Below are 17,379 nucleotides of genomic sequence, written 5' to 3'. Positions count from 1 at the left end.
CTCTCTTCTCCAAGTGATCATATGACCATGGTTTGTTAAATATTATGCACTTAAGAACCCAAGGTCATTAGACCATATTGGAGCACCTCTATATATCAGATATGCGTGGTCCCCATTATCTAATGATATGAACATCACACGCTCTAATGATCCAATCGAGTTGCCCAAGGCATGCATATCCCATGCATGCATGTGTTCCAAAGGCCATGGAGATGTCAAAATTAAAACGGTGTTTTTACTTCATTGTAACTAATAAGACTATTGTTTCACATGCAGAAGAGAAGAACGTGGAGGAAGAGGGTGTTGGGGACCAGAAGAACTCTCGCGGATACAAAGGTGGCTACTCTGGTGGCGGAACGAACGGCGGCTATCCTAGTGTTGGATACGACTGTGGCTATCCCCGTGGCGGTGGTGGAAACCACGGAGGTTATCATGGTGGTGGTGGTGGTGGAAAGAAAGGCGGCTATCCTGGTGGTGGTGGTGGTGGTGGAAAGAAAGGCGGCTATCCTGGCGGCGGTGGAAACAACGGCGGCGATCCTAGCGGCGGTGGTGGTGGAAACAACAGTGGCTATCCTGGCGGTGGTGGTCGTGGAAATAAAGGCGGCGATCCTAGCGGTGGTGGCAGTGGAAACAAGGGGGGCGATCTTGGCAGTGGTGGTGGTGGAAACAAAGGCAGCGGTGGTGCTGGAAACAACGGCGGCTATCCTGGCGGCAGCGGTGGTGGAAACAAAGGCGGCGATCCTGGCGGCGGTAGTGGTGGAAACAAAGGCGGCGATCTTGGCAGCGGTGGTGGTGGAAACAATGGTGGCGATCCTGGCGGCGGCGGCGGTGGAAACAAAGGCGGCGATCCTAGTAGTGGTGGTGGTGGAAACAACGGCGGCTATTCTGGTAGAGGTGGTCGTGGAAATAATGGCGGCTATCCTAGCAGCGGCGGCGGTGGAAACAACGGCGGCTATCCCGGTGGTGGTGGTGGTGGCGGTGGCGGTGGCGGTGGTGGTGGCGGTGGCGGTGGTGGAAACAACGGCGGCGATCCTAGCGGCGGTGGTGGTGGAAACAACGGTGGCTATCTTGGCGGCGGTGGTCGTGGAAATAAAGGCAGCGATCCTGGCGGTGGTGGTGGTGGAAACAAGGGGGGCGATCCTGGCGGCGGTGGTGGTGGAAACAAGGGCGGCGGTGGTGCTGGAAACAACGGGGGCGATCTTGGCGGCGGCGGCGGTGGAAACAAAGGCGGCGATCCTAGCGGTAGTGGTGGTGGAAACAAAGGCGGCGATCCTGGAGGCGGTGGTGGTGAAAATAACGGCGGCGATCCTAGCAGCGGTGGTGGTGGAAACAACGGTGGCTATCCTGGCGGCGGTGGTCGTGGAAATAAAGGCGGCGATCCTGGCGGTGGTGGCGGTGGAAACAAGGGGGGCGATCCTGGCGGCGGTGGTGCTGGAAACAACGGTGGCTATCCTGGCGGCGGCGGTGGTGGAAACAAAGGCGGTGATCCTGGCGGCGGTGGTGGTGGAAACAATGGTGGTGATCCTGGCGGCGGTGGTCGTGGAAATAAAGGCGGCGATCCTGGCGGTGGTGGCGGTGGAAACAAGGGGGGCGATCCTGGCGGCGGCAGCGGTGGAAACAAGGGGGGCGATCCTGGCGGCGGTGGTGGTGGAAACAATGGTGGTGATCCTGGCAGCGGCGGTGGTGGAAACAACGGCCGCGATCCTGGTGGTGGTGGTGGTGGAAACAACGGCGGCTATCCTGGTAGTGGTGGTCGTGGAAATAATGGCGGCTATCCTGGCGGCGGCGGCGGTGGAAATAACGGCGGCTATCCTGGTGGTGGTGGTGGATACAACGGCGGCTATCCTGGTGGTGGTGGTGGATACAACGGCGGCTATCCCGGTGGTGGTGGTGGCGGCGGCGGCGGCGGCGGTGGAAAAAACGGCGGCTATCCTAGTAGTGGTGGTGGAAAGAAAGGTGGCGATCCTAGTCATGGTGGTGGTGGAAACAACGGCGGCTATCCTGGCGGTGGCGGCGGTAGAAACAACGGCGGCGATCCTGGTCGTGGTGGTGGTGGAAACAATGGCGGCTCTCCTGGCGGTGGTGGTGGTGGAAATAAAGGCGGCGATCCTGGTCGTGGTGGTGGTGGAAACAAGGACGGTGATCCTGGTGGCGGTGGTGGAAACAACGGCGGCGATCCTGGCAGCGGTGGTGGTGGAAACAACGGCGGCGATCCTGGCGGCGGCGGCGGTGGAAACAAAGGCGGCGATCCTGGCGGTGGTGGTGGTGGAAACAAAGGCGGTGATCCTGGTGGCGGCGGTGGAAACAACGGCGGCGATCCTGGTGGTGGTGGTGGTAGAAACAACGGCGGCTATTTCGGTGGTGGCGGCGGCGGTGGCGGCGGCGGTGGCGGTGGTGGTGGCGGTGGTGGCGGCGGCGGTGGTGGCGGCGGCGGTGGTGGATACAATGGCCGCTATCCTGACAATGGTGGATACAACGATGACTATTCTAGAGGTGGGTGTTATGGTGGTGGTGGATACAATGGCGGTGACCCTAGAGGAAAAGGATATCTCGGAGGTGGTTATCCAGAGTATGGCGGTGGCAATTGCTAGTGGGGTTGCTAAAGCCGCGGGGGATATGGATATTTTTTTTAATTGCGATCGTTGCACCTATCTCGGTTGTTCCCTAGTGCTGAATTTGTGCAACTAGCATAAATATATGCATAATGCGCCAGTAAAAATCCAACATGGTGTCGTGGAAATCATACGTAGTATCCCGAGTGTGAACAAAGAGAGAGAACTCTCTCTCAAGACAAGTAAATAAATAAATAAATGGAGACGAGAAGGTGTTTCTGTTCGGGCTCTCAATTGTTTAAACTTGAATTTTAATTTTACATCCTCTGAACAGATTGGTGTTCTTTGGTGCAAATTATCAGTCAGTAAATTGATAGCATATTCTTGAATATTACTATTCAGGACTAATTTTAGCAAATTATTATTCCTAGGCTGATCGTCTTGAACATGATCCAATCGAACCCAACCCAACCTAATCTCAAATGTACTTGGCTGGGTTTGTGTAAAAGCTTGACCTGGACTCCATCCATATGGTTGGTCATGGGCTGTGTTGTTGCTTCTGGTCTAAAACCATGGCCTTAATAATACTGAGATGGATTCTGGATCTAGCTGAGATGGATACGGACTCTACCTACCCATATTTCAGGCCTCATTAGTGTCCATGTAGATTGTTCACAAGGCATTTGGCAGATCACACCATGCATGGCTACGTAATTGCATATGGTTACAAGCTAGCATAAGGACGATAACATATTCAGTTTTTGTTTGGGGAGGAATTTAGTGTATTTTGTCAAGGGCGTGCTCTAGTGCATGTATTGAAGCCCAATCAATTTTTAACTTAGATAACTTTAATTTGCTTCAAGTCTAAGACATAGACCAGATCAAATCCATTGCTTGATGGTGTAACATCGAAACAAATCCAAGTTTTTAAGCTAGATCCAAGTTTTGAATTAATTACAACAACTTAGAATGAATCCAATGGAGTTTGATTTGGGCTTAACCCAAATATGAGCCATATATGTTAGCTAGGTTCCCACCAGATGTGGGTCCATGTGGCCTGGTTGCACCTCTACCTCCTAAAATTTTATGTCATTGTACATTTCAACCTACCTTCTCTCACCCCTAGCTAAGTAGTTATCATACTGTTTCCAAGGAAAAAGAAAAGATAGTTATTATATTCTAATAAAAAGAAGTAGTTTTCCTGCTTAATTCTTGATGTTTTAATACCACAACAGCATTTACCATTTACTACCTCTAGAAATAAACCTGACTACCACTCTGCTCCTGCATCTAATAAGGATGGCAATAGGATAAGCAAATGGGCGAAGGTTTATTTGATGAAGTGGTAGATTTGGTGCTAAATACTAAAGTTCTATTTAGAATTGCTATTGTTTTAGAGTTTTTAGAAGTAGAGCTTTCAGAAAATAGAGCTTTTAGAAGTAAAATTTTTATAAAGAGCTATTTGCTATTTGCTATTTTAGAAGCAAAATTTTTATAAAGCAAAGCAATTGCTTCAGTCTCCTGCATTGCATTGCATGTATATAGCTAACCAGTCATTATAATTTGATACTTTGATTTTACCATCTTTTTCTGAAAAAGTCACCAATTTCCCGAAATCAATTGAAGCGATGAGCTCCAGAGGTGCATTTATATCTTCCGTGAATTAACACTTTCTCCACCAAGAAATTAAGCTAGTGTGACTCACATTGAAGGATAAAATTGTTTCACAAGGGTGGAGAGAAGCAGCACGCAATTTAATGCGGACCACATATGCAAGCTAGAAGCTAGGCCTCAGATGTCCCTTTCTCATCAACTACTTCTTGTTGCTATGCATTTATCTAGAGTACTTACGGTTTGAAGAAAAGAAAAGAAAAGAAAAGAAAAAAGCTTTTGGTGTGAGATAGGAAAAGGCGTCTGTAGCATGGAAAATACTCAACGGTCCGTAATTGACCATTAAGTTCATTCTTGACACAAAAATTGTAAAAAGAGTCGACTGCCATACCCTATCAACCAGCTGGCAGCCGAATCATCACTAACATCTAACTGCCCCAAACGATCAGAGATCACGGTCTTCCAATAAATGACCACAGCTGATGACCTTACGAACCTAGCTATAAAAGGAGCACCAGGGACACGATTTTTCTCATCTTAGTCCTTTCAAATTTCTCATAGTTGTCGATCGAGCAGAAGAAAGATATGGCTTCCAAGGCTTTCTTTGTGTTTGGTGTTCTCTTGGTCTCCCTTCTGATACTCTTGGTGGCGGCAACAGCTAGGGAGATGACCGAGAAAACTCGTGAGACTTCAGTCTTCTCCCCTCTCTCTTCTCCAAGTGATCATATGACTACGGTTTGTTAAGTATTATGTACTGAGGAACCCAAGGTCATTAGATCATATTGGCCCACCTCTATCAGATATGCGTGGTCCCCATTATCTAACGATATGCCCATCACACGCTCTAATGATCCAATCGAGTTGCCCAAGGCATGCATATCCCATGCACGCATGTGTTCCGAAGGCCATGGAGATGTCAAAATTAAAACCGTGTTTTTACTTCATTTTAACTAATAAGACTATTTTTTCTCATGCAGAAGAGATGAACGTGGTGGAAGAGGGCGTCGGGGACCAGGAGAACTCTGGCGGATACCAAGGTGGCCGCTCTGGTGGTGGTGGAAACAATGGAGGCTGGCCTAGTGGCAGTGGTGGTAGTGGTAGTGGTGGAAACAACGGAGGCTGGCCTGGTGGTGGCGGATACAACGGAGGCTGGCCTGGCAGTGGTGGTGGAAACAACGGAGGCTGGCCTGGTGGTAGTGGTGGTGGTGGTAATGGTGGAAATAACGGAGGCTGGCCTGGTGGTAGTGGCGGTGGTGGTAGTGGTGGCGGATACAACGGAGGCTGGCCTGGTGGTGGTGGCGGAAACAACGGAGGCTGGCCTGGTGGTGGTGGCGGAAACAACGGTGGCTATTCTGGTGGTGGTGGTGGAAACAACGGAGGCTGGCCTGGTGGTGGTGGCGGAAATAACGGTGGATATTCTGGTAGTGGTGGTGGAAACAACGGAGGCTATCCTGGTGGTGGTGGTGGTGGAAAGCAAGGCGGCGATCCTAGCGGTGGAGGGTGGAAATCGGCAATCTTGGCGGCGGTGGTGGTGGAAACAACGGCGGCGTTCCTCGTGGTGGTGGAAACAATGGCAGTTATCCTAGTGGTGGTGGTAATAGAAATAATGACGGCAATCCTCGCGGCGGCGGCGGTGGAAACAACGGTGGCTATCCTAGTGGTGGTGGTGGATACAACGGCGGCTATCCCGGTGGTGGTGGTGGTGGATACAACGGCGGCTATCCCGGTGGTGGTAGTGGTGGATACAACGGCGGCTATCCTGGTAGTAGTGGTGGTGGCGGCGGCGGCGGCGGCGGTAGTAATGATGGATACAATGGTGGCTATCCTGGAGGTGGGCGTTATGGTGGTGGTGGATACAATGGCGGATATCCCAGAGGTGGCTATCCAGGATATGGCGGTGGCAGTTGCCAGTGGGGTTGCTGAAGCCGCTGAGGATATGGAGATTGCGATCGTTGCACCTATATTGGTTATTCCCGAATGCTGAAGTTGTGCAACTAGCATAAATATATACATAATGCGCTAGTAAAAATCCAACATGGTGTCGTGGAAATCATACGTAGTATCCCGAGTGTGAACAAAGGGAGAGAACTCTCTCTCAAGACAAGTAAATAAATAAATAAATGGAGAGGAGAAGGTGTTTCTGTTCGGGCTCTCAATTAATGTTTAGACTTAGGATTTTTTACATCCTCCGAGCATGAACAGATTGGTGTTCTTTGGTGCAAATTATCAATCAGTAAATTGATAGCATTTTTTTTTTTTTGTGGTTAAAAACGGTATTTCATATAGCTCTAACATGAGTACAGTCTGCCTGGTCAAACAAAAGTAAAAGATACAAAAAAGGAGGTAGAACTGCCAATCGAATATTATTATTAGCATATTCTTGAATATTACTATTCAGGACTAATTTTAGCAAATTATTATTCCTAGGCTGATCGTCTTGAACATGAAATTTGTGTTACTCGATCTATTGTTCTGCTTCTTTGTTTAGCTGACTGAGCTCTTTTTGCTTATTTTTCACTGAAATTGTGCCTCCCGTTATTATCTTGTTTAAAGCATTACTGAATGTTTTGAACTCTGATTTGATAACTCACTGGTGATATGGAACATTGAATAGAGATTTGTAGGAGATTTTTGGCCCAACACATACTCGTATGTTGACAGGGCTTTACACATATGGTGTCTTTTTATCCTTATGTTTGCACCAATAATGTGGCTTACATGTTCTTCATGTGATCTAAGAACTAGATCAGTTTCATATCATCTCCAACATGGCAATCATGATTGTCATGCAGAACAGCTTTACAAGCTGATTCATTACATTCAATGCTACTGTGCCTTTTCCTTGTCTTCTTTTTTTCAAGGAAATTGCTTCTTAGTACTATGACTTTATCTATAATCATATGTTTACATCTGTTCTCTTATGTTTATTGATCACTTCAATTGGACTCTATCATCTAGGTACCCATCATACTGTCGACCAAATATATGGCCTTCCATTTCTTTGCCTGAGCTTGAACAAGGTACATGGGCATCTCTCCTCTGAATCCATATATGTGAATAATACTGGAGAAGGTTCTTCAGTCTGTTGGGTAAATTGTATATTATCATCTTCATGAGATTCCTAAGAGGAAGTTATATCCATCACTGTGAGAACTTTGAGAATATGGTCCCTTCCAATTCTTATTTGAAATGCTTCTGAAATGTTGAGTGATTCATGTTGGTAGAATTAATTGGGTGATTCTCATAATAAATTTTCCTGTAATTTCTTTCTCTAATTATTTTAACTATTCTTTTATAGATCCAAGATTCTTCACGCTTATTCTCTGATTCAAATTCTAGCATCCATCACTCAAGTTCTTGACCCAAAGATTCATCAACACCTTGGTATATTTTCAATTTTTGTGATTATGTATCACCGTCTTTATAATTAAAAATTTAACTTTGTTTATCAGATAATAACCATATTTTCTTTATTTCTTTTTTCTTGTCCTTCAGCTTCTTTTTTTCAGTCAAAGTTTGTTCTGTTATGACAGTATGCGGTTTTCTTGTCAAAGTTTGTTCTACTTGATGGATGTTTCCTCCTTCAAATGTTTAATGAGGATCTGCAAGCGGAGGAGCTCAGATCGCTTTTCGACGATAATGTGTGCCTCAAATGTCATATTCTCGTAGACCTGATGTTGCTAGAAAATCAACTTCCGTATTTCATTGTCCAGCATCTCCTCGAAACACTGGGGATGCCAGAGTGGGATAGCTCCCGCCTTCTGAATGCTGCCATCGATGCGTTCGATGACTTTCTGCCATCGTTCTGGAGAGGTCCACAGCCAGAGCTGCCCGCCGAAGGCTTCGATGTGGATCATTTACTCCACTTGATCCACCGATGGATCCGGCGATTCCCAAAATCAGAGGTGACCAACACAGCAAGCTACAGTAAACGATCAAGGACTACTTATTCTGCTTTATCCCTAATAATCGACAAGACTGGGGATTGGCTCTCCAAGGTGTTGCCGCGCCGTACCAATTCTTCGAGTTCAGAGGTATTCCCAAGAACCCTCCCCCCCATTACTAGACTTGCAGAGGCTGGAGTGAAAATCGAGGGGAGCAAGTCAGCATCTGGCTTTCTAGACATTACGTTCTGTAAGGATCGGGGGTGTTGGGAATCCCGGCCATTTTTGTTGATGAGTCAATGAACTTCTTTTTTGCAAACCTAATTGCTTTGGAGCAAAGTTGCAGGAGACACGAGATGGATGTCACTGAATATACCAAGTTTCTGGATGCCATCATCAACACCTCAAGAGATGTGGAGTTGCTTCACCGGGAAGGGATCATTCAACCGCATATTGGAGATGACCAGGACATTGCATAGTGGAAGTACATTGCAAATGTAAATTGACAGTATGAATGTAATTTGACAATATGAATGTTTTGATAAATATGTTTGATTGTGCTATGAGTATAATCTCGTTTAGTGTGAATGCCTTTGATTTTGTAAACAGAGTTTTAAAAAAAATTAAATTTTTTTTTAAAAAAATCATACTCTAACGACGCTTTAAAGCGTCGTTAAAATCCCGGTGTTTTAACTATTACCGACGCTTTAAAGCGTCGGTAGGTTTGACTTTAACGACGCTTTAAAGCGTCGCTAGTTACCGATGCTAAAAAGCGTCGCTAAATTGCAATTAGCGACGCTTTTATGCGTCGCTAAATTGTACTTTACCGACGCTAAAAAGCGTCGCTAATGACCGACGCTTTTGAAAGCGTCGGAAAATGTTTTATCCACTGTAGCATAGGCGATGCTTTACCGACGCTTGGGATAGCGTCAGGATGGTTTTTACCGACGCTTAAAAGCGTCTCTAATGGCCAAAAAAAGCGTCGCTAATGCCCAATTTTCTTGTAGTGATTGTGTATCACATTTACAGTCATATGACACTGTATCCATTTAAAAAAGGGAAAGAGGGAAACGAGTTCTCAAGTACCTGATAAGAGAGCAAGTCTTCCTTTGATAACTTTCCCAAATTTCTAAGCCAACGAAGAGATCTGAAAAGCAGTAGATCTAGATCTAAAAAGCAGTAGATCTCAAGTACCTAATACAGTAATGAATGAATATTCTTAAAATAAGGAGACAGAAAGAGAAAGATATATAAATATCTCCAGGCAGAGCTTTCTCCTTCTGAAAGAGAAGAAGATAAATATATCACAATAGAGTGGTCTTCAGTTCTGATAGTCTAGGCAACTGGGCTTCTTATAACTAGCACTTGTAGAAACTATTTGGACCTTCTGAACAGGCAAATCAGAACCAAATTAACATCTTACACAGCCCAAATTTAACACCCGAACAAAAAAAAGTACATAATAATTGAAGCCCAAACAGAACATGCAATAAATTTATAAGTCCAAAACCTACAAGCCCATTTGCCAAATCCAGCCATTCAAAAATTAAGGTTTTTATTTATTTATTTGATTAGACAAATGGATCATTTATATTTAGTATGAATAAATCTAATAAAATCAAAAAAATAAAATATTGTGCAATGCAATCGGGACGGCTAACAAGTCGGTTCAAAGCACGTCTCCAAAATGTTCCACTACAAAAGAGGCAACTCGCATCCGAAAACTAAATTCAGCCACCCTATAGCTGCAGCAATTATGGCATTTCATCAAATAAATACTACGCATTAATAATGTCAAAAAAAAAGTAGCCGGTGAAGAAGTTGTGTAGTCAATGCTTTTAATAAAATAAATATGTTTCTTGTCCAACCATAACATCAGCAGAGAGGGAGAGTAAAAATCTGAAGTTTTTTTTTTCACTCATGTAATTGAAAAGAAATACCATATCCAAATATCGCTTTCTTGATTCATTTATAAACCATAAATATGAAATTGAAATTAGTTGGTTTTCCTCCAACACAATTGATTAATAAAACCATACATATAAGAAAAGTAACCATTCACAATAACTCAGTTCTTTTAGTATTTGTTACCCAGACTTACAATATCATGATCAAATAAAAATTCATTAAAAACGTATTATGATGTGCAATATTGTGGAAAACCAGAATTTTCAGAATTTATGGAAAACGTATTAAAAATTCATTTATATTTCCAGAATTTCCTCTCCTTTGCTTTTCTTCTTCCCACATCCCAAAATCACCACCATTAGCCGAGAATTTATGTTCTTTTTAATAAATAGCTATCAAGATGAGAGAGCAAAATTAACAAGCAGTATGCATAAAATAGTGCTTAATAAAAGTTAATAAATAGTTACAAAATAGCAAAACAAATGCATAATCTAATCGGACAAACTCAGTGAAATAAAAGTAAGAGAGCAAACGAAACCATATATGTGGGATCCCCTCCCACAGTAGGTTAGTCGGGTACAGTACCGAGCAGAGTTTCTATTAGCAGCTTGTGCCGCGGTTCACAAGTTACTATTAAAAACCTGTCAATTACTATATCCAACCAACCAATAAAATCAATACATCCTAAACCTGTCAGTTTAATTTATTTAACTCACTTTAATCATAACTAAAAGCAACCCAAGCTTTCATTGATAACTTAAAGTCTACTATACATAGCTCAAAATATAACAAACTTTACATCTGTCTCAAGTTAGTTTACATTCACACCCCAACTATATGCATAATACAAAGGTTTTTTTTTCCTTTCACTCAGAGGGGCATGGCCAACCTTCTATGACAAACTTCTAGGATGATGCTGATGCGGTACTTTTATAATGTTATGACTCTGCCGATCTGCAAGAATTTACAGAAAAAGAGAGGGATGAGACCTAAGTCCCAGTGAGTGGACAATCTGTTAATCATGAGGAGATATGAGGTTTCAGCTGTGATACTTACATACATCAAATGTAACGTGTTTATGCCACATATGAAACATTTGCATTTGATCTTAAAGCACTTAGTTTCAACCACATAAGAAATCTGCTATTTGCCAATAGTACTACAACTAGCAGGAAATAAAGCTGTTGCTTTAAAATAAAGCATTAATAAAATCGCCTTGCTCAAGTCCTTTTTTTTTTTTTCTGGACCGTAGAGTCCACTTTCCTTCCTTGAAGAATTTGATACATAGAACATTCACATAGGTTCTGAAATCATTATGCTTAAAAATAATACATTTGTTGCTCAGTCATATGTATACATAGCTTAAATATTGAAAATCATGGCTCCCGCGAGCCCTACTGCCGGCCACTCGCATGAGGCACCATTCTCATGAGTAGCTCAACAGTCCTATGCATGGTGCTACTACTACGCCCTCCCGGCGTCCCAATTCTGCCCCACTGGCACATATCATACTACGCCCTCCCAGCGTCCCATTTCTGCCCTACTGGCACATATCATAGCTACGCCCTCCCGGCGTCCCATCTCTGCCCTATTGGGCACATATCATAAACTCTGATGTGATGTATCCAAGGTAAAAGTGCAAATATTAGTTACTGTAACAAGGTTGGAGTCGACTCTAGAGTATAGGGGTCAACTCCAGAATAGCTTGGTGTCAAACTAAAATGACTCTCTTGGCCGTGATAAGGGGTTTTAAGTGGTTCAGTCACTTTGGGTTAATCCATTCCCAAAAAAGTTCATAAACTTATGAATCAACAAACATGAATTTAAAGTATTTTCAAGCATAGCATATATTTTCCAAATCAGATCATTTATCCACTGATAGAAAGCAATTTAATCATGAGAATTAATACTTCTTATTTTCATTCTTTAGCATATTCATTCTGAATTTGGAGACATCATTCATTTCTCTGGAATTACAAAATAAACTACCATGGTTAAGAAGAAAACCACTCACCTTGTGATGGCTAACGCACCACCCTAGTGCTTGATACTCCCGGCACACTTCCGGGACTCTCTTCTCCTCCTAAATAATTAAAAGAGTCAATCAAAATTATAACCTATATGATGCAACATGATTATGCATGTTCCAAAAAGAAATCCAACACCCTCATCTTAACTTTCTGATTTTTTTACCTTGCTTGTCTTATTTTAGGATAAATAAAACCTCTCAATTCTCAAAGGTTTCCAAGCTTTTATCTCCCTCTTTGATACCCTGGGTTAGGACTAGAAAACCTTCTATATCATCTATAAATTTTCGGCTGCCAAACAACTACTTAACACCAAAAATAAATCAGAATTCAATTCCCCTGTTTTCAGCTTGTTTGTTCTGTTTTCGAGCCAATTAAACCTCTTAACTCCCGGAGGTTCTTAACAATCAATTCCACCTATTCGGCTCTGTGTTAGGACTAGGAAATCCCTAACACAACCTACAAACTTTCAGCTTTAAATAACAATTTAATCACCTAAAACACAAAGAAATCCCAACGCTTCTTTCTGCAGAATTTCAGACTGCTTTCAACAACTTCGGAAGCATAGTTCAATTCCTTTTTCATACCTAAAAATTCATCTAGAATAACTAAAATCTTCTTTTATCACCCTCCTACGTGGGACTACAATTAGAATCACTAAAAGTTTGGAAAATTCACCTGAAATTTGCTAGGAAGCCTGGGTGCACCAAAAATTTCTGTATTTCTGTTCTGCAGCCCAACAGCAAGTTGCTCTTCCTCTTTACTTTAAACCTTCTTCCACAAATTATTTGGATTCCCCAAGTAGCTCTCTCTCTTCCCTAGCTTCCTCTCTCCCTCCCTGGAGCTTTTCCTGGCCTGATTTGGGCTGGCACCTACAACCAACCACTGAACTCCTAACGGTTGAACAGCAGCAGCACAAGTTGCTGCCTGCTGAAACATGCTAGACACAACCCCTTTGACACGTTAGCTTCCCAGACACCTAACGTGTCAAAAGAGTGGTTCCCAGGGGTTTTAAAACTAGGTTTTAGGCCACGTCATGCTTCCTACTTTTTATAGAAATTTTGGACAAATCTAGGTCTGCAGTTTTCTGTAATGACAGGCTTCCGAGGGACTCACCTAACTTGCTTTGTTCCAGGCTGTAGGCTAATCCATTTGAGCTGAAATTTCAACAGTAAATCCCCTACTCAATGTATATTATGTGTTTAAAATTTTACTTAGATTCATGGACTATATCCAGAGTTATTGCACTCTCAATCTGTGGAACCGTAAAATTTTCTGTAACAGCTGAAATCCCGACATTTTTGAAATGATTTTGAATCAAACTTCCTGGAAAGTTTCCATCCAATTTACATCATAAAATTTTGATATTCCCTCACCTTTCATGTGCATTCAGATGCTCATAATAAACTAGGTTAAAATCATGAAGATGCTTCATAACTGGTAAAAATTACTTAAGCTACCCTAACCCTGGTTCAGGGTGTTACAATATATTTCCAAGACTACCACCTCAAAACTTAGAAAATAAGCTAACAAAGTAAAGGAAACACCAGAATCTGTACATTTACAGAGAATTCTAAAGCATAAACCGGAGATTAAAAAAGGGAAAGAGGGAAATGAGTTCTCAAGTACCTGATAAGAGAGCAAGTCTTCCTTTGATAACTTTCCCAAATTTCTAAGCCAATGAAGAGATCTGAAGAGCAGTAGATCTAGATCTGAAGAGCAGTAGATCTCAAGTACCTAATACAATAATGAATGAACATTCCTAAAATAAGGAGACAGAAAGAGAAAGATATATAAATATCTCCAGGCAGAGCTCTCTCCTTCTGAAAGAGAAGAAGATAATCCTATGATCCTATGATCGAAGCAAGAGAAGATGATAATCCTTGCCGGCTCCAAACTTCAAACGCCGTGTGAGTGCTCTGCGGCGGAGGAGGAGGAAGTCGTCCACGAAGAGGAGGCCAACGGAGAGGGGAGGAGGGGAAGGAGATGCGGCAGAGATCGGTGAAAAGGGCTGAGGACGGAAGGGGTCGGTCGCCGGAAGGGGACGGAAGGGCTGAGGATTTAGGGCTGTGGCCTGTGGGGGGAGGGGATCGATTAGGTCTTGTGGTGGGAGGAGTGAAGTCCGACGACGCTTATAAGCGTCGTCGTATTTTTTCTATGCCGACGCTTATAAGCATCGGTAATGGTTTTTTTTTCCGACTCTCTTTACAAGCGTCGGCGGTTACCGTCGGAAAAAAAAAAAAATTGCCGACACTTTCATTTAGCGTCGGCAATATAGAGTCGCGACAGCCCTTAATTGTTGTAGTGAATTGAACCCAACCCAACCTAATCTCAAATGTACTTGGCTGGGTTTGTGTAAAAGCTTGACCTGGACTCCATCCATATGGTTGGTCATGGGCTGTCGTTGGTTCTGGTCTAAAACCATGGCCTTAATAATACTGAGATGGATTCTGGATCTAGCTGAGATGGATACGGACTCTACCTACCCATATTTCAGGCCTCATTAGTGTCCGTGTAGATTGTTCACAAGGCATTTGGCAGATCACACCATGCATGGCTACATAATTGCATATGGTTACAAGCTAGCATAAGGATGATAACATATTCAGTTTTTGTTTGGGGAGGAATTTAGTGTATTTTGTCAAGGGCGTGCTCTAGTGCATGTATTGAAGCTCAATCAATTTGAGCTTAACTTAGATAACTTTAATTTGCTTCAAGTCTAAGACGTAGACCAGATCAAATCCATCGCTTGATGGTGTAACATCGAAACAAATCCAAGATTTTAAGCTAGATCCAAGTTTTTGAATTAATTACAACAACTTAGAATGAATCCAATGGAGTTTGATTCGGGCTTAACCCAAATATGAGCCATGTTAGATAGGTTGCCACCAGATGTTGGTTCATGTGGCCCGGTTGCACCTCTATCCCCTAAAATTTTATGTCATTGTACATTTCAACCTACCTTCTCTCACCCCTAAGTAGTTATCATACTGTTTCCAAGGAAAAAGAAAAGATAGTTATTATATTATAATAAAAAATAGTAGTTTTCCTGCTTAATTCTTGATATTTTAATACCACAACAGCATTTAACATTTACTACCTCTTGAAATAAACCTGACTACCACTTTGCTCCTGCATCTAATGAGGATGACAGTAGGACACGCAACTGGGTGAAGGTTTATTTGTTAAAGTGGTAGATTTGGTGCTAAATAATAAGGTCCTGTTTAAAATTGTTGTTGGCAGTAGAGTTTTTAGAAGTAGAGCTTTCGAAAAATAGAGCTTTTGGAAGTAAAGTTTTTATGAAGAGATATTTGCTGTTTGATAACTACATTTCTAAAGTGCTGTGAAGTTGTAGCATATGTTTGGCAACCAAAATAAGAAAGTACTTTTAGTATAATAAAATGACAATAAAGAATAATTTATAGTATTGCACTAACAAGATCGAAGTCAGGAAGTTTTAGGAATTTATCTCGAGTAGTGGATTGGCCGACCTCAGTTTTATTAGACCGCGGTTCACTTGGTGCAACAACAGGTTGGGCAGGGCACGCGTGTGGGAAAGGATTGATAGGGCCTTTACCACAACCAACTGGATCCAGAGGTTCCCAGACTTTAGGGTACGACACCTGCCCCGGATTGCTTCAGACCACTGCTCGGTACTGGTGAGTCCTTTGCACCCCATTTTGGTTCATAGTCTTTTCCGATTTGAATAGGTTTGGCTCTCTTATCCACGGTCGTGGGAGATAGTGCGGAAAGCTTGGCGGACACTAGTGAGGGGGGATGTCAGGTACAAAGTCTCCCACAAGCTTGAGTTGACAAGACGCCGGTGACTCAAGTGGAACCGGGTAGAGGTGGGGAACATCTTCAGAAGGGTTGTGTTGATCCCCTATTTGATTTTGATGAGCCCAAAACACATGAGTATATTTCTTATTATACTAATGAATTCAAGTGAGTGTTTCAGACATAAATACTGTTAAAATTGAAAGAGATTCATTAGAAAATAGTTCAAGGACTTTAAGACTTGTTTTTCCTTGTGTTGGAACCATTTTTGTCTTTGGTCTACACTCAAGTCATCTCCTACTGTTCACAAGACGTCTCTGGCACAAGTTTGTTGTCTGGCACATTCTCAAGTCGACTCCTACTGTTTACAAATCGACTCCCACAGGAAAAGACAGAGAAGTGTTTTCAACGCTGCAGTGCTCGAGTCGACTCCTACTATTCACGAGCCGACACAATAGGAATAGATAGAGAAGTGTTTTCAATGCTGCAGTGCCTGAGTCGACTCCTACTGTTTACGAGTGGTTTCCAATAGAAAAGACAGAGAGTCATTTTCAACAAGGCAAAGCGCGAGCCGACTCTGTAACTTTATGAGCCGTCTCCCACAAAAGGGCAGAATATTCATTTTTGAAGAAGCCAAGGGCAAGTCAACTCCCGACATTCACGAGTCGACTCTTATAGAAATCGATAGACAACCATTTTGGAAGAGCCCAATCTCGAGTCGACTCTAGACAAACTTGAGCTATCTCCTATCTCAGCCGAGACGTCTCGAATCCCAACGGATAGTGTGTCAGGACGTCCAAAAATGTCAGAATGGCTCTATTTCCCTCTCTAACGGCTAGTTTTCTGAGAGAAGTGATAAAAGAGGTGAACCCAAATGTTTTTGAATATATAATACACATTCCATTGAGAGCATTCAAGAAAATCACCTATCAAAGGAAAGTTAGAGCTATTCAAAGCGAAGTGAAAGAGTTATTGCAATCCCAGTGAATTTAGAGTTCTCTTTCCATTCAAAGCTCATTCAAGTGATCCTCATCCACCAGAGCATTCAAAAGAGGGTCAAGTAAAGGAGGAGCCAAGTCTTACATCATTGGATTCTATTTAAAGGCTTCTTCTCTTTACGATTCAGTTTGTATTATGATATTTGCTTTTCAAGAAGCTTGTAACTGTCTTAAATACTTTTCAACTACTTCTTATTACTTGATTCAATCAGAAAATTGAATCAAGGGGAAAGGCATAGTCCAAGCCTATGAATCGGACTGGGTTGTTTGTGAGCCCGAAAAATAAATGGTTTGATTTTACTCGGTGAGTCAGAAAAAATCGACTAGGTTCGTTGTGATCCCAAAAAAATAACAAGTTAGGTTGTGAGCTTGTAAAACAACCAGACTGTAATCTGAGGATTATAATAAACTCCCAAGAGAAGCTTGGAGAGTGGACGTAGGAGTAAGGGTTGGCTCCGAACCACTATAAAATTCTATGTGTTTGTGTTGTGGCTTGTCTTTTTTTGGTTTTTTACTGCTTTCTTATAAATTATTTAATTGCATCTGTTTAAAATCAAGAAAGCTTTCATAAGTGATTTAAATAGTCTAAATTTAATTAGAACCCAATTCACCCTCCTCCCCC

General features: G+C 42.7%; 2 protein-coding genes and 1 long non-coding RNA gene across 6 annotated transcripts; 2 read left to right on the top strand and 1 right to left on the bottom strand.

The window, feature by feature from the left end:
* Window positions 1-206: 206 nt before the first annotated feature.
* LOC120106612 (glycine-rich cell wall structural protein 1.8-like) lies at window positions 207-2,591 on the top strand. The gene is made up of 2 exons (XM_039119590.1): window positions 207-978; window positions 1,096-2,591. The coding sequence occupies exons 1-2, from the start codon at window positions 207-209 to the stop codon at window positions 2,589-2,591; spliced, it is 2,268 nt and encodes a 755-aa protein (XP_038975518.1).
* Window positions 2,592-4,688: 2,097 nt separating this feature from the next.
* On the top strand, window positions 4,689-8,628 carry LOC120106616 (glycine-rich protein DOT1-like). 4 transcript variants are annotated; one of them, XR_005508717.1, is made up of 3 exons: window positions 4,689-4,845; window positions 5,141-7,183; window positions 8,394-8,628. XR_005508717.1 is itself a non-coding variant. In XM_039119594.1 (2 exons), exons 1-2 carry the CDS (start codon window positions 4,749-4,751, stop codon window positions 6,145-6,147), a joined length of 1,104 nt encoding a protein of 367 aa, XP_038975522.1. In that variant the 5' UTR covers window positions 4,689-4,748; the 3' UTR covers window positions 6,148-8,628. The 4 variants fall into 4 exon arrangements, 1 of the variants encoding a protein (XP_038975522.1); XR_005508715.1 differs by having other exon boundaries at window positions 7,462-8,628; XR_005508716.1 differs by having other exon boundaries at window positions 5,141-8,197.
* Window positions 8,629-10,679: 2,051 nt separating this feature from the next.
* Window positions 10,680-12,951, bottom strand: LOC120106615. Its single transcript, XR_005508714.1, has 3 exons — window positions 12,661-12,951; window positions 11,970-12,038; window positions 10,680-10,909 (listed from the first exon to the last, which is right to left on the bottom strand). It is a non-coding gene; the product is annotated as an uncharacterized LOC120106615 (long non-coding RNA).
* Window positions 12,952-17,379: the final 4,428 nt, after the last annotated feature.

This window comes from Phoenix dactylifera, unplaced genomic scaffold (assembly GCF_009389715.1).
Source record: "Phoenix dactylifera cultivar Barhee BC4 unplaced genomic scaffold, palm_55x_up_171113_PBpolish2nd_filt_p 000580F, whole genome shotgun sequence".
In the NCBI taxonomy this organism is placed as follows: domain Eukaryota; kingdom Viridiplantae; phylum Streptophyta; class Magnoliopsida; order Arecales; family Arecaceae; genus Phoenix; species Phoenix dactylifera.
This window is presented reverse-complemented; position numbering and strand designations above follow the sequence as displayed.

What these genes read in the sequence shown, in the direction of transcription:
- LOC120106612 (XM_039119590.1), top strand. Translation starts at nt 207, where the DNA reads ATGGAGATGTCAAAATTAAAACGGTGTTTTTACTTCATTGTAACTAAT. An exon ending in CGGTGGTGGTGGTGGTGGCG is followed by an intron (nt 979 to 1,095) that starts GTGGCGGTGGCG and finishes GTGGAAATAAAG; the next exon opens with GCAGCGATCCTGGCGGTGGT.
- LOC120106616 (XM_039119594.1), top strand. Translation starts at nt 4,749, where the DNA reads ATGGCTTCCAAGGCTTTCTTTGTGTTTGGTGTTCTCTTGGTCTCCCTT. An exon ending in GGAGATGACCGAGAAAACTC is followed by an intron (nt 4,846 to 5,140) that starts GTGAGACTTCAG and finishes TTTCTCATGCAG; the next exon opens with AAGAGATGAACGTGGTGGAA.